General features: G+C 40.0%; 2 protein-coding genes across 10 annotated transcripts in view; both read left to right on the top strand.

Moving 5' to 3' along the window:
* UBXN2A (UBX domain protein 2A) overlaps positions 1 to 16,597 on the top strand; it is a 368,202-nt gene that overhangs the window by 29,069 nt on the left and 322,536 nt on the right. For 4 of the 6 annotated variants that reach the window (XM_032784872.2, XM_075063635.1, XM_032784873.2 and 1 more), the window contains one exon: positions 954 to 2,246. In XM_032784872.2, the coding sequence (XP_032640763.1) occupies positions 954 to 1,146 (193 nt within the window). In that variant the 3' untranslated portion in view covers positions 1,147 to 2,246. Of the gene's footprint in view, positions 1 to 953; positions 2,247 to 16,597 lie in introns of those variants that run through there. The other 2 variants (XR_012655476.1, XR_012655477.1) reach the window with 1 other exon arrangement.
* MFSD2B (MFSD2 lysolipid transporter B, sphingolipid) overlaps positions 2,330 to 16,597 on the top strand; it is a 64,003-nt gene continuing 49,735 nt past the window's right edge. For all 4 annotated transcript variants that reach the window (XM_032784868.2, XM_032784870.2, XM_032784871.2 and 1 more), the window contains exons 1-2: positions 2,330 to 6,281; positions 14,436 to 14,561. In XM_032784868.2, the coding sequence (XP_032640759.1) occupies positions 6,159 to 6,281; positions 14,436 to 14,561 (249 nt within the window). In that variant the 5' untranslated portion in view covers positions 2,330 to 6,158. The remainder of the gene's footprint in view (positions 6,282 to 14,435; positions 14,562 to 16,597) is intronic.

The following is a 16,597-nucleotide window of genomic DNA, read 5'->3' as shown; positions in this document are numbered from 1 at the left end:
CTCGCTGCCACCAACTAGGACTATTGGGGTTCCTAGTTACCCCGAGTCACCCCAACCTTTCCCTGGGGACCCCAAGACCCAGAACCCCTGGGTCTCCCTATCTCAATGGGAAAACAAGCTCTTCCCCTTGTCTCCTCGTTATCTGCTCCCCCGCTTCCCCCTCCTTTTCCCTGGGTGAGCCTGGGCGATGCAGTACTTAACTCCTTGAAGGCAAACAAAGAGGGAAATCACCCTCCCCCTGAGGCGATGCATTCAAATCTAGTAAAGCTAATATAAGAGAGTTTCCACCCCCCCCTTCCTGTAGCCTCACCGGAGAAACCCCAAAAACCTCAGCCAGGTTTTTAAAAAAACTTTATATAAAAAGAAAGAAAATACAAAACAATAATCTTGCATTAAGAAACTCAATACAGGCTCTTGCTTATAAGAAAATATGAATAAACAGTCTGATTTAAAAGAGAGCCCGTTTAAACCATCCAGCAAATCAACCAACCTGTAAATACAACAACAAAGCTCATCACAGCCGAATACTTTGTTTCCTTTGTACTCACACTTTGTAGGAAAACCTAGAAAGAAATAGGAGTTAGCAGGAAAGCTGTTTGCTCCATAGCTGGGAGAACAAAAAAAGACCAAGAGTACACAATCGCTGCCTCAAGACGTTTAAAAAATCCAGTTCTCTGATTGGTCCTCTGGTCGGGTGTTTGGTTCCCTTTGTTCACCCTTTACAGGCAAAAGAAAATTAACCCTTACCTTACCTATCTACTTATGACAGTATAGTATATAAAAATTAGTTCCACTAGCTGTGCAAGAATCATGCTTTGGAAACTGTCACAGAGCCTGCATATGTGCTGCATTGTGTGCATGACTTGTGCTCAACCCCACACCTCTTGAAAACAATTGATACAAATGCTTAGAAGGATTGTAACTTGCTGGGTTTTTTTTTTTTCCTTTTTCAGAATAAGCCATGTCAGAGACTTCATAACAAAATATCAAGGATCGCAGGGAAGTGTTCCCTTCAGCCTGACCACATCTCTTCCTTTCCTAGAGCTGCTGGATGAGACTCTCACTCTGGGCGAAGCTAATTTGCAAAATGCTGTTATAGTTCAGAGACTTCAGAAAACAACTGAGCCTTTCAGAAGCTTTTCATAGTCTTTGGTTTTAATAGTACCTTGATTATGACAGTAGAACTGCTGCTGCAAGTAATAGCCAAAAAAACATAAAGACTTACCCGAACCAATTAGTGTTCAACTCACCAAAAGTCTACATATAAGTTGAACTAAACTAGACAAAACCAAAACAAACCTGAACAGCAATATCTGGATGCACTGTATCATCTCCACAAAGCGGCGCTCTTCTTAAAGAGCAAATTGTGTATGTTTGAGGTATTTTTTTAAGCATTTCAGTGTTTGGAGATTGGCAGTAATAAAGCAGAGGTAACCTAGTAAGACAGGGACCATCATCTAAGTTCCTCCTAGCTAGAAAGCACTGATGGCCTTTTAAAGGCATGTTTGGGTTAAAATCATGATTCTAAAAGACTTGTGTTACTAACAGCAATTTAAGTGAAAATTAAGTCAAATTTAATAATTTTATTTTTTCACTTCAGTTTGGACAGTGAAACGAAACCACTTGGTTTCAATCATGTTTCTATAAGTCAATTTCAGGTTGTGAGTCTCTTACCCTAATGTTTAGATTACAGATGCTTCAATGGCAGACTTACATTTAAACACTTTTCACTATTTTCATAGAAACTCTTTATTTTAAAGAAATCATGAAAAGCTACTGCAATTAAGTTTAACAAAATCTGAATTTTGGGACTTCCCTTTCAAAGCCTGTATTACACTTGTGCACATGAGAACATCTCAAGACAAGAATGAGTTGGCTCCATTGCATACTGTACGTGAGATGTTACATCATAAACTCCTGAGATTTGCTTTTCCTAATGGTTGAAGTAGCTGCTTGCCTCACTGGCAGCTCTGTTCCCATCCCCAAGACATGGAATGTCATGACAGGTGTGCTTTGAACTACATGTACCACTAGCAGTGTAATCCATTCTGAACCATGTGAAAAACAAGCATGACACCCAGTAGTTCTAACGGTAGAAGAAAGATGGCTATAGAGAAATATATAGTGAAAATACAAACCTCCATCTGTGCCAAATTGCCAGCTATGGGCAGAGCTAATTTGCACATGTAAGTCTTCCAATAACATTTTAAAACCCTTGTTTGGCAATAAAGCTGTTTCCTTCTCTATTCGTTTGTTCTTTATATCAGTCCTCACTTTGTTTGGTTTATTTTGCAACTTATAAAAATGCCCATCATCTGCTTTTAATTCATGTCCCCATTGCATACAGTACTTATTGAGAAACCAATATAACGACTGTAGATTTTTGCATACAGTTTTGCTAGATAGTTAGCATGAATCATTAAGTTCAGTAGTGTGTGGATTTGGAATGGAGCCATAAAGTTCTGTTAAATGTGATTTCCCTCCCCCTCCCCGCCCCCGGACCCTTCAATGAAGAATAACTGGTTTTGTGCTGCATTCAAAAAGGGAAATTGTTTGGTTTAGTACTTTTTATTTACTACAGTTAAGTGAGAGGGTTTGTTTTTTGGGAAAGATAAGATTACTGCACTGCAGTGAACTTAGTTCTGCATAAACAGAAGAATTCTTGAACCCTGGATGACTTGCTTTTTTTGCTGCATCACCCATGTTGAGGTATGTATGAAGCTGTCTAGACAACATGAATGGTATGGTTTGAAATTTAGCTTCCCAATACTCATTCAATGGAGAGACAAGTTCAAAAAATGTATCTTTAAAATATGCGTTTTTTTTGTACAAATTTATTTTGCACCATTTAACTGTTACTTACTTGCGCTTCATTCAGTTTGGATAACACAAATGTACACCTCAGTTTTGCTTACTGTTAATTTCACTTCCTGACTCCTGTAAGCACACACAGCACATGGAATGTTCAGTTGCAAGCATTCTCTTTTTGAAGCTGATGCTATTAAGGGTTCTAAAACCACTCTCCTTTCATTTTCTAACAAAATGGAATTTTGGGTGCAAAACCTTTTAATTCCAATCCTGGTAAGAACTGGGGAACTAAATCAGGTACGCTCCTTTTTAAAAAAAAAAAAAAAAAAAAAAAAAAAAATAGTACAGTAGACACCCACTGTGGTATATCTGACTTATAATTTGCAGAGCTGCCTCTAAGACACAGGGTTCTCAAATTCAATGCATTTGAATCTCTAATATAAAACTATGAGTATAGGAAAATGCATGCATTTGATCATAAGATGTCAAATGTTCTATTACATAGAATGTGCATGACACCTGTAAATAGCAGTATCCTGCTCCTGCATCTGTATATGAAATATCTTTTATTGTACTATCTTCTGTTGGTGGAAAAAGACAAGCTTTTGAGCTGCACAGAGTTCTTCATGTTTAGGTAAGGGGAGATATATATGCAATGTAGACATTTGGTAAGAAAAGTTAGTGCAACGCTATTGAAGTACACAAAATCAGATTAAATGTAGGCAGTTGTTCTTTCCAAAACATGGTAATAGGGTAAGGAGCAGTGTATGTTACTATACTGCAATATTTGTTCACTTTTATGCTGCTACTCCCTACAAAGACTAGAGTATCCCTGTTTGGTTACAGGCTCTGTGATGGATTGTAATCTGCATTTTCTTGAAACAATGATCGTGGCTTCAGTTGCAAAAAAGACTTTAAATAGTACAAATGTGATGGTTGTTTGTGAATCCAAAGCCTTAACATAATTTGGAAGGTCAAAATGGCCTAGAGCAAAATGACTGAAAGATACAGTAACCTCTTCTCTCCCCCCCCCCCAAGGTACAGTTTAAGCAAGAAACTGAAAATGAGTTCAGACATCTGCATTTGTGTATTATTCCTCTGCTTCTGTATTTCAACACCTGGAAACACTTTAAAACTAAATTAGAAATTGCTTCCTGTGCTGCATTAAGAAAATCCTTTTTTTTCCTTTCTTTTTAATGAGGCACTGGACTTTTGCTTAATTTAGCCTGTTTCTAGAACAACATTTGGGTTAAGGGTAGAGATGCTGGGGGAGTGGCTCAAATAAAGACTAACTAAATTTACCATCTGTTAAGCCTCCAGTGCAAGGCATTTTAAGGGTCTAATCCAAAGCCTGTTGAAAAGACTTCTATTGCCTTCAATGGATTTTGGACTAGACTCTAAATTTGAAACTGAAATTGTAGCCTGAATTTGACTGGGTGAATGAAAAATAAATCATACTGTCTGAACTCATCATGCTGGCCTGTCTAGGTAATTCTTTGAAAAGCCTGGTTATTTAGATTATGAAAATTTTGCTGCTACAACCATTTGTGGCAATATAGGTTGCAGAGGGGTTGAATATCAAAAATTATTGCTTAGTTTGCTATGGCTGTTCTGAAGCCAGGGAGCCACTGTTTAGACTGAATTCAATTAAATAATTACAGTAGTTGATCTGTTAAAAATCAGTCTGGCCAGCAGGTGCCACATATGTGGATTGGTTTATGAATATTTCCCCTGAAAAAAGTCCCTATTTTATTCTAAAAAAAGAAGGGGTGAAAAAGTCTTACTCTGCATCTGCAACCTGAAGTTCTTTCAAACTAACATCCAGTCCAAGGCTCCAGTTAGAGGAACTATTGCAAAGCTTTGCTAATCAGTACATTTAGTTTCATGCCTAAAGCAGAAACATTATTCCTTTGCCCCTAGGGGAGCAAAATTGGTTATAGAAAATTTGTTGTACAGAAACAAAATAAGTAACTCGAAAAGCACCCTCCCCCTAGGAGTAATAACGTTGACATGGCGCTAAAACACCCATGCTACCTTTCAGCCTTGGGTGACTATTTTTGATTGTCCCATTGCTGGAAAACAGGTGGGCTGACAGACAGCTGCTGTGTTAGAGCCACCTAAAAAGCCACCTTGTGATTAACAATGGTGCCGCTGGATGGCTTGGTTATTTAAAAAGGCACACATTGCAGGCGTTTTTTCTTATACCCACGTTATGAGTGAATATGGGTCGGATCTGGCTCTTAAATTATTTTGGTAATATGATCCCGAGAGTTTTAAAACAAGAATATAACTGTGCAGGCGGCCTCCTGAAGCCCAAGTATCATAAATATTTAGAATAAGCGCTAGTTAATATTTGAAACTAAATTAATTTAAACTACATTTGAGAGGGAAAAAATGGAACTGTGCCTTCTTATTCCCCAAGCCTTAGTTCAAGAGCAATTTAACACGGGGTTCTGCAGTGCCTGTGGCTAAGCTACAGCGACGAGGCAAGGGCACCTCCTCTCAGAAAAGGGTCTTTCACGTGGGACGATTCTAAAACTTGCACTTAAACAAATACTGGGCGGGAAGCGCCGAAGACGCATGAGATGAAATGCAGGGTCGTGCAGCCCTAACTTTGGCGTTTGTGGACAGCGCAGGAATTGGGAAAGGCGTTAGCATTTCAGATCTGTGGCCCTGTCCACGGGACTATAGGAAATGCTGACGGTGTACAGTCCGGCGCTCTATGCAATTTATCCCGCGTTGTGACGTCTCTTGCAAGCATCTTGCCTCGCTACAGTAAAATAAAGTTGGGCTTCTTATTTTGCAAGTTGTTTGGACAGAGTTTATTTTTTTTTCTTCCCTAAAGGCGAAGAACACCACAACGCCTTCTACCCGTGGCTCAGGGTTTGCAGCTCTGCTGGGGAAAGTGTCCAAACAAAGTGCGCTGCTCACTGTCCTGATCCGTGCTAAGAGATGCGGCCTGGGCATCTTACAGAGAAACGACTGCGTGCATGTCAGGCAGGTGCAGGCGCCCTCCCAGCGCGGCCTCATGGGCTAACGAGATGGGGGTGCTTGGATACCTTTGCACTGGGGCTGCAGCAGCTCCTCCTTCCCGCGCCCGGAGCATGCTAGCAGGGGGCCTCTGAGTGCGGCGATTCTGCAGGGAGTCTCGCTCTCAAGCCAGTGTCGGGGCAAGAGCAGCAACCCCCGAGGCTCCCCAGGGAGCTGCGGCCCTTAACTGCTTCTCCCGCGCCTCCGATGGCTGCGGAGGGGCCCCGAGCAGCTACGAGCTCGGCCCGGCCCCGCCCCCCGGGCTGGCAGGTGCTGAAAAGCCCCGCGGCGGACGGCTCGGGGGGCGGCGGTGCTGGGGCATGGCTGGTGCTGGAGGGGACACCCCGCAGCGGGGCGACGGGCCTGGGAAAGCAGCGCCGAAGGCCGCCCTTCTCCCAGAGGAGCCGCCGCAGGAACAAGCGCTCAGGCGGTCAGCAGAAGAGGTGAGCGGCTGTAGCTGCCCGTCGGGTCCCCAGCATCGCCCCTCGGGGCTGCGGGGCTTGCAATGCTCCGACCTCCTTTGCTCTAGACCCTTTCCCGCGCCTGCATCTGGACGAGTTCGCTAGGGACCTCCCTGAGAATCTTAATTACAGTGTCCTAGAAATATCCATGAGCTCCGGCCAGCGCACTGCTGTTCCCGCTACAGGGACTGGCTGGCTGCGATGCTTGAGTGGATTCCAGTGATCATAGTCTTAGCTGGACTCCCACCCTGTGCAATGTGAACGAAACTCAGCTCCTCAATGAACAGTGACTTTTTGTTGTTGTTGCCCTAATGTAATTTTATCACCTTTCCTAAATTCCGGCCCCTCCAAGAATAAATGTCTTGTGTAGCAGCTTCTGAGGTAGCACTTCCTCGGGGGAATCAGAAACTCTAGATGCCTCTTTATCTGAGAACTTTGTCACCAAAGAGAAGGCAGAATTGGAGTGGTTTCTATGTCAGAGATATTTTATCCACTGGGATTTGAGAGAACACGATATATATAGATAGATTAGATATGTATTATTTTTAGCATAGATCATATTTCCCCAAGTGCTAGATATTTTCAGTGTTTGCAGTGTTGTAGTAGTGTTGGTCCCAGGATATGAGAGAGACAAGGTGAATGAGGTAATATCTTTTAGAGGACCAACTTCTGTTGGTGAAAAGGCAAGCTTTTAAGCTACACAGAGCTCTTCTTCAGATATTTTCAAAGTGTTTCCACAGAAATTCTTCACCCTTATCCCATAATGTTGTGCTATACTCAGGATATCTTTTTTCAGGATTAAAATGCCCAGTGTGTCTCGCTCCTTGGTAATAATTGGGGGGAGAAATGGAGTAATTTTTCATCCATCTTCTTTGTGATCATGTTTCCCCTGCAACTGAGCAAGAGTCACAGACTGAAGGGTGGCATTTTTGGGGGAACCCTTTACTGTGTTGTTTGTAGCATATGATTGGAGAAGTGTGTGTTGAGAAATCTAACAATATTCCAGGAAGTATTTGTATCTTCCTAGAATGCAGTTTTCCAGCTATAAAAGAAGATGAATATTTCTGTTTAAATTGCAGCCTGTGTGCATTTGTCTGTATAGATATGAGCATGTGCTTTCAGTTTAAAAATGGGACTATTGTTCCATACTGGTGTGAGAAATTAAACACACAAATTGGGAAATGCAGTTAAAGCTGAAATATCAACCTTGCTATACAGAAGATAGCAGTGTTAAAATGTCATCTTAAATATTTACTCAGTAATACATTATAACCTGGAATCTGATAGGTAACACCATATACAGCTTTGTAATATGCCATATCCAGACTGAAAAAAACACAACTTTTTAAAAGGGAAAAAATCAAAATGGAAGAAGCCATCACTTTAATTTCTGCAAATTCATCGGCAGAGTTAAACTCATGTTGAGAGACAGGGTTGGGGTGAAGCATAATACTGGGAAAGTTTCTCATCATGTATTGAATCAGATAAACCTCAACTTAAACTATCTGAAAGTCTCAGCTGCTGCCATCCCTTCCCATTCCTCTTAAACCACTATTGGTTTTGTTCTGGACCTGCTTGATAAAGGAGAGCTTGTGACAAAATGTGTGTACGCCCAGCCACAGTCCATCCAGCTACTGAAATATCTTCTTCCAGTTGCAGAGGATTGCTTTTGCTAGTTGTCTTCTGTACCCACAAACACTTATTACTAATATTCTATTCAGTTTCAGTTCACATTTGTGAAGGAAATAAAATTCCCAAGAAAATGAGATGTAGTTATTCGGTTACAAGATTAAAGACACTATTATATATTAGAGAGACTTTCAAACTTACTTAAATTAAAAAAACATCCACCATTCTACTTCAGAAGTGGAATTGTTCATTTTCCGTGTTAAAACTTCTTGCTTTACCTTAGATTCATAGATCTCATGGCCAGAAAGGACCATTGTGATAATTTAGTCTGACCTGCTGTATAAACACAGGCCATAGAAACTTCCCTAAAATACTTCCTAGAGTGTATATTTTAGAAAAAAACATCCTATCATCATATAACAATTGTCAGTTATGGAGAATCCACCATGACCCAAATTGTTCCAATAGTTAATTATTCCCACTATTAAAAATTTACTCATTTCTCATTTGAATTTGCCTGCCTTCAACTTAAATATGTGTTATTGTTTCATTATTGTATTTTGTACAGTGTTTAACTGTACCGTAGTAAGTGCAAGGTTTCAAAGTAGATCTGAAGATAATAAGGAAAGAAGCTCAATCTTTCTTGCCCTTCTCCTCTTCCCCTCACTCCCATTTTTAAAAATAAATATTCAGACTGGAGTTTTCTCTCTCTTCACCCTGCTTCTGAAACAATCTGTAGAAGCAACCTGACTTAAATAACTTTGTACAAATACAACGTAAAGAATCTCTCAAAGCTAGCCAGACTTTGTTTCAATCCAAAAAAGCGTGAGTGAAGAATGAACTTACTGAATGCCTAATTCTCCTGTTTAAAAAAAATGGGTTTAAGAGCTATTATGGTTATCTTTATTACAGCTGTGCCTAAAGGCTCCATATTGAATTAGAGCCCTATCATGCTAAGCAGTGCACAAACACACAGAAAGTGTCCCTCTTCCGAAGAGCCCAGAGTCTAATTTTTGAGATAAGAAGTAATGGGTGGGTGGCATTCAGAAACAGAAGGTGAGAAAGGGAAGGAAGGATGAAAGTAATGTTGATTTAAAATCATGTGCTTGCAAACCTTTGTAAAAGAATCTCATACAGATCTGAAATGCAGGCTTTGCATCCCCCTTATCATGTTGATTTGTGCTTTGGGTGTGAGCAGGCTCAGTGATGGTGAGGGAAAATCTAACCTGGGATTCTCTTGCAATAAATGATTTGTGTTCAGCAATGCCAAAGTAATTAGAAACCTCTTTGGGTGCAATTCATCAGAGCCTACCACTAATGTCACAGCCCAGTCTGGCAAAACAAATACAAGGAGAAATTGGGACTGAATGCCTCTGAGGTGGAGTGCAGTTTAAAATGCTGACAAAAGAAAACGGAGACAAGCATAGCACTTAATTCCTGGAGACCAGTGGGTCACTGTGTTAGGCACTGTCAAGGTTTTTCCCCCATTTTGAACTTTAGGGTACAAAAAGTGGGGACCTGCATGAACACTTTTAAGCTTAATTACTAGCTTAAATCTGGTATGATGCCACCAGCCAGAATTTAGTGTCTGGCACACTTTCTGTTTCCCCAAAACCTTCCCTGGGGAACCCACATCCAAACCCCTTCCGTCTTAAAACAAGGAGAAATGAACCATCCCCCTCCTTTTCCCCCCAGATTTTCCCCTCCCTGGGTTGCCTTGAGAGGCTTCACACCGATCCAAACTCCTTGGATCTTAAAACAAGGAGGAATTAACCATCCTCCTCCTCCTTTCCCCCCAGCAGTCCCTGGTGAGTTCAGACTCAATTCCTTTGATTTTTCTTTGTTTTAAAATCCATCAGGTTCTTAAAAAGAAAGCTTTTACTTAAAGAAAGAAAAGGTAAAATTTATCTCTGTAAAATCAGGATGGAAAATGCTTTACAGGGTACTCAGATTCATATAGACTAGAGGGACCCCCACAGCCTTAGATTCAAAGTTACAGCAAACAGAGGTAAAAATCTTTCCAGCAAAAAGACACATTTACAAGTTAAGAAAACAAACATAAGACTAATCCGCCTTGCCTGGCTATTACTTAAAATTTTGAAACATGAAAGACTGATTCAGAAAGATTGGGAAAGTCTGGGTGTACGTCTGGTCCCTCTTAGCCCCAAGAGCGAACAACGAACAACACAAAAAGCACAAACAAAGACTTCTCTCCACCAAGATTTGAAAGTATTTTGTTCCCCTATTGGTCCTCTGGTCAGATGTCAGCCAGGTTAGTGAGCTTCTTAACCCTTTACAGGTAAAAGTGACATTAACCCTTAACTATCTGTTTATGACAGGCACCATACAACAAATAACTGAAACTTGGTCCCAGCCTGTTATATCTTGCAATCTAACTTTTTAAGATGAGTCAATAGGTGGATATAATAGATAGGGGTGGGGCGTAAGATAACAGTGAGACAGTTATCAATAGTGTAATAAACAGTGGTCACAGCACCCCAGCTACCTATTCACTGTCAAGTATTTCACAACTGGCTCATCATAGGTGAGTTAAAAGGAGGATAATGCAGTGGCCTGGTGCATTTTGCAGGGAGCTTCTTCTCTGCATACAGCTAGTATGGAAGAAAGGATTAAAGTGCATGTTGAAAAAAATTCAAATGGGCAATCAAGGGTGGAATCTTGCAGTTTATCCTTATATTTAAAAGGCAATATTAAAAAAAATCCAGCTTTCTGTCCTGTAAAGACCTATCACTCTAAGCCTTTTTACAAGAAAATGTCAATGCACTTCATCCTATATAAAAAGAATGTATTTGTATCACGATAACATCTAGAGGTGCCAACCAGATCTGGAACCCATTGTGCAAAGCATTTGTACAAACCCATAGTAAGACACAGTCCCTGCCTTTGTGAAATAGATAAGACACATAGGGAGACAGGAAGTGTTATTGTTCCCATTTTAGAGATAAGAGTACTGAGGCTCAAAGATTAAGTATTTTGCCTAAGGCCACTGAAGAAGTCTGACAGAGCCCTACCCAAAAGACCATCCTTTGTCCCATTGTAAATCCTATGGGCTGTTCAATGTGGGCTTACAGTTTCCCTTTGCAATGTTTAAGCACGTAGTAATGCACAACTGTATGTTCAGGCGTCAGGGGCCAATTAAATCTCTAGTGAAAATTAAACATAAGGACGGGAATTTGCACCCCGAGTATGACACTTCCAAAAGTATTCATCTCAGCGTGTTGCTCCGAGCTCTTTTTTCCCCCTAATGTACAACACTCTTAAAACAAGAAGTCTCCTGTGGAGGAAGTAGTATCTTCACTGTACAGATGGTGAAAGTAAGGCAGCAGAGTGCATTAGAGCAATGGTTAGAATTTAGGAATTCCCAGCCATTTACTTTCACCACTAGATTCACTGCCGCAGACATCACTGCCCCTTTCTAAGGCTATGAGAGGCAACATAGTCTAGTTGAATGAGCACAGGAGTCAGAAAACCTGGTTCTAATCCCTACTGAATCTTTGGCCAGTCATTTAACTTCTCTGCCTCTGTTTCCTCATCTGTCATGTGGCTTATTGCTTGCAAGGATAGATGAGAATTGTTTGAGCAGAGCTTTAAATGTGCAAAACTCCCTATAAGTGAGTGATACTGTACTGAATATAATCAGATTCCAGCTGCTCATTTTATTCAAGCAATGGCATACATAGCTATAAACAAAATTAGTCACAGGTGAAAGCCTCCATTAACTGCTGCTGAGACACAAATGTTAACTTTGCTTGAAGGTGATCTGTAAGTATGCTACCCAAGCAGCCTAACAGTATCTAGAAGGTGAGTAGAATTTCAATGAGACTTCTTAATCAGAAATGTAAAAGTATTGAGATCCTTAACTTTCTAGCCGTGAAGCTGACTGGAGAAATGAGAGTTGCTCAAGTCTGTAAGTCTAATTAATTTTTTTTATTTATTGCTAATTATTTCACAATTTAATATAACTATTCTAATTTCAAGTTCTTAAATATTAACTGTGGTGGACTGGAACTGCTATATAATAATTTTGAATACGATACGTCACCTAGGCAGTGAGGTGAAGTTACTGTACAGGAAAGTCTAATAACTCAATATAAGTGAATTAATGCATTGGTCTAGCTGAATAGGGGACTGTTGGAAAAACATGTGGGAAAGCAACACAATGGATCCTGACAAACAGCCTCCCAAGAAATAAATACTTAGTGGAAAATTACAGGATGACGGACTACTTCCAGGCTCCAGCCCAGATTAATACAACTGTTTTCCTTGTGCTGCGAGCTGACTGTTTAGATGGCTATAAACAAAAAAAAGTGACTTTGTCTCTGGACCGGGGCGGGGGGTGATGAAAAAGATTGAGCAGCTATTAAAGGACAGTCTCTCTGAAGCAGAGGGAAAGGAACTGTCTTTTAAGGGAACAGATTATGTCACCCGCACGCTAATGCTCTCTGTGTTGGGAGAATAGGGGAGGTAGGAACCTTATACCTAACAGGATTCCCTGCTGAGGTAATCATGGTTAGCACATGGGGACTGCTGCTCAGGGCATGGTCGGAGAGTGGAAGAATCGTGTAATTCCACTCCGAGAGAGATGATAGTTTGAGGCCCAAGATGTGAGAGGTGCATGTACTCAAAGAGACCCAGAGAAGTCAGAGATGTAGTTAGACCAGTAGCTGTGATTTGTGCATGGAGATCTTGCTCTTTATCTGTATAGACATCACCAGAAACAAAGGACTTTCATAAAACTAATGCACTTGTTTACACCTATTTATATAGAATAGTTCAAAGGAGCAGGGCCAGATCTTGAAAGATTCTGTTGTCTATTAGTTCTTTATCAGTAAGTACACTATCACCTAGTAATCAAAAAACCTGATACATTAAAAATGCTTTCAGAAATAGGTAATATATATCAGAATAATAAAGCATTTTACTGGAGCCTCATCATTTTATTATCTTAATCTGACTGCAGCGGAAGCATGAGGTTATATACATTCAATCCAGATATTTGGCCACAACCAAGGCAGACCTAGGATTAGCATTGCTATTGGAAGGAACTTGAAAAGGATCAACAGTTTTTTAAAGAGGGATTGAATTTAACAGTTAGAATTGTCAGAAATAGTTTTAGTCAGGATCTTAGTGTGTGGCCCCCATGGTGACTGGCACTCTATACTGAGATTAGCGTGTGGATATTTCCCATCTATGTTCAGCTAACACTAATACAGTAAATCAGAGCTTTTAGAATCATTTGCCAGTAATGTGGCATTTTCCCCTGTGAAAACACATTATATTTCATCTGTTAGACTCCTAACACTTTGTTTCTGAATTATTATTTTTCATAATAGGGTACAATAACTTATTCTGTTCCTTGATTTTTCTGCCAGTTACGTTCAGTCTAATAGGTATTTTTTGCTTAGCATGTTTCATCCATACATTTCAAGGTGCTTCAACAAAGATGGACAAGTATCTCCTGGTAAAATTTTCAGAAGTGCATAAGTGATTTAGGAGCATAACTCCTACTGAAAAGCAATAGGACTTAGTCTCTGAAGTCAGTTAGATTCTTTTCAGAACTCTACCCATTCTGCCTATTTTTTTTAACTGATGAGTAACTAAGGCATAGAGAAGTTAAGTGACTTGCCCAAGGTCACACTGGAATTCTGTGGCAGGGTGAGGAATTGGCCCCAAACAGTGCTCATGGTATGGAGAAAACAGCTGGAGGGACTCTGAAAGTCAAACAGCTTACTTTTTAATTTAAATAGTAGTGAGAAGCAAGGGGGTCACAAGACGGAAGTCAGGTAGCCCCTGGAAGAAGTAAGGGGGCTCAGAGTCCTGCAACCATCCTGTAATTCAAAAACTGGACCCAGACTTTCTGAGGGTGTGTGCAGAGCCTTAACTAGAAGACCATCCCTCTTTTCTGAAAATTGTCTTAGAATAATATGAGACTATTTATTGATTTTTGTGGTCTGAAAGAATAGATACATATATAAGCAAAACAAATTGGCATCCAATAATTACTCAACATTTTGCCATCTGAATAATTCATTCTTGGGCAGAGAGAAATCCAATCCTCAGCAAGTCAGCCAAGACCCAGGAGCTGCCCTATAGATAGTCTCAGTACTCGAGAAAGTCTGCCTGATTGCTTTTTATCATGTGTTCATGGACTCACTGCACTTGAATGGTCCATGCCCACTTGCGGTCAATAAGAAGTGCACTTTTCAGAATTAGCTCACGGGAAGTCAGTGTACCTGGACTCCAGTTCTGGTAACTTGGAACAGGCACGAAAGCTGAATCAGTGTTCAAGTAAGGAATCAGCCTGATTCTCAGTGGTGCTGAGTATTGAAGTCAGTGGGGTTTCTGGATGTTCAACATCTATGAAAATGCGGAACTTCAGACCACTTAAATAAGTGCCTGAATATGAGTTTAACCATAAACCTGTGAAATGTTTACTCTTAATGTTTTGCATTTTCTCTTAACTTGTCTGTTCTTGTTCTGTTTCAGCTCAGACAGGAAGACAGACTCTCCGTTTGCAGCAAATTATGCTATGCAATAGGAGGTGCTCCAAACCAAGTTGCAACAAGTGCCACTGCTTTTTTTCTACAGATCTACCTGTTAGATATAGCACATGTAAGTAATGCACAAAGTGCTTTCTGGCTCCAACTTTGTTCAATTATGATGTCATCACCTACTTAATTTGCCTGAATCTAATATTAAGATAATTCAACTAATATACCTTTTAAACGATATTCTGTTGTTGGTTTTAATTGTTCAGCCCCTGCTGAAACTCTTTTGAGCTTAATGACAAAACTTATTTAGTAATTATGCTTGATAAATGTAATAGTATGGAGATTGGATGGTAATGGTGCTGGATTAGCTGGTCCCTATTAGTTTAATTGTTTGTCAGTCCCATTAAATAAACATGAAGGAGCCATTTGCTCCACAGTTTCTCCAGCAAAGGTCTGAGCTCCCCTTTTTCCCCCTCCCGTCAACTTTTTAGGTGTCAAATACCTCATTTTTCAGGGATTATGTGGAATTCTTCCCCACACAGAGGATTGAGCCATTCTCTTTCAAATCCTGGCTGTGCTGTTCCTGTGGGATTATGAAGCCCACTGTACAAAATCTTTTATATTCAATCCGAGCCATTTCCCAAGAAATTAACATTCAGAGTTAACCCTTCAATTTTACCATTAGAATTCCATCCAGCTAATTTACCCTCATAACCTCTCTAGGTATGTATATAACCCCACATCACCTAGAAACCTTGGACCAAATTCAAAATTGCTGTAAGGAGCTATGAATTGCACGTTCTTATAAGCAGGTATGAATTTGGCCCTATTGTATTTTAATATTTGTATCATTGCATTTAGGGCCCTGGTCATGCTAAGCACTGTGCAAACATGTATACAGAGATAGATCCCATGCTATAAAGTTTATAATCTCTCCAATTTTCCCTTCCTGCTCTATGAGTTAGTCCAGAATCTGTTTCCTTGCTATCCCTTTGTGTTATCTGAGCAATGCCAGCGCATGAACCTTCTCATCTGAAGCTGTCTGCGTGCCCCTCATCACCACAGTATCTGAGCACTTGTATCTGTATCTTTTTGGCTCATTGACTATTTCATTTCTAATTTCAGTGGAAGTTTATACCTTTTATCCCTCATCCATGCCTCTTAAATCCCTTCTCCTGCTGTTATCTAGTGTAGCTGGATGGAAAATAGTAAATATTTTTGGTGGAAAAAATTCAAAAGAAATGATTTTTTTTTTAAAGTTGGGGGGAACATTTTTCAGTTTTTCCAAAGGGGGAAAACCCAAATATTTGCATCAATTTGTTTAAGAATAAAGACCATTTTTTGTTGTTGGAAAAAAGTTTGGATGGAAAATTTTTAACCAGCTCTTATTTAATATTAAACTTTTCAATTGCTATGATTTAACTCTAACATAACTTGGAATAAATTTTGTATCGTATATGCACTCCAAATGTGTGCAGTGTCTGCTTTTAACAAATCATGCTGTATATCCTTGACGTTTCAAACCTTATCCTCACTTTGTCTGTCTTTGCTCTTCACTTCCTATTGAAACACTGAAGAGCAGAAGATTTCGTAAGCAGTCTTGTTATGCAATTCCAGTCTCAAAAAAAGTTTTGTTTTTTAAGGCGATGTGGCTTGAGCAAAACCGATGATAGGCATGTTGAAATGACTCTCTAGTCACTTAGCTTGGTGGCAAGGCAATGCCCAGGTAACTACAGCAGATCCCACTTTACGTGTCCCCTGCTCTCTTCCACCCCCCATGACTCTGTTGTTTATATGTGAATTCTTGCACTCAGTACAGATATATGCAGGGATGACTACATCTCACATAATTAATCATAATCTGAAAAATACACACTTGCTTGGTAAATTTCTTTTTTTCCATTTTATTTTTTTTTTAATGTGGGAAAACTTTAAAATGTGCTTCATTTGACCAATGTGCTCTCTTCTGTTGCTCTTTGGCATATACTGGATTTAAAGGTAACAGTTTACATTATTCACTGGTGACTCTAACTCCAACTGTTATTAAGAAACAAACAAACTAGATGTGTTCCAAGTCATCCAAATTAATCTCACTCGGGTTTAGTTGGAAAAAAAGTTGCATACAGAAATGTTGTACAGAAAATACAGAATAAGCAT

The sequence above is a fragment of the Chelonoidis abingdonii genome, chromosome 3, assembly GCF_003597395.2.
Source record: "Chelonoidis abingdonii isolate Lonesome George chromosome 3, CheloAbing_2.0, whole genome shotgun sequence".
In the NCBI taxonomy this organism is placed as follows: Eukaryota; Metazoa; Chordata; order Testudines; family Testudinidae; genus Chelonoidis; species Chelonoidis abingdonii.
The sequence above is the reverse complement of the archived record's forward strand: the minus strand, read 5'-3'. Positions and strand labels throughout refer to the sequence as shown.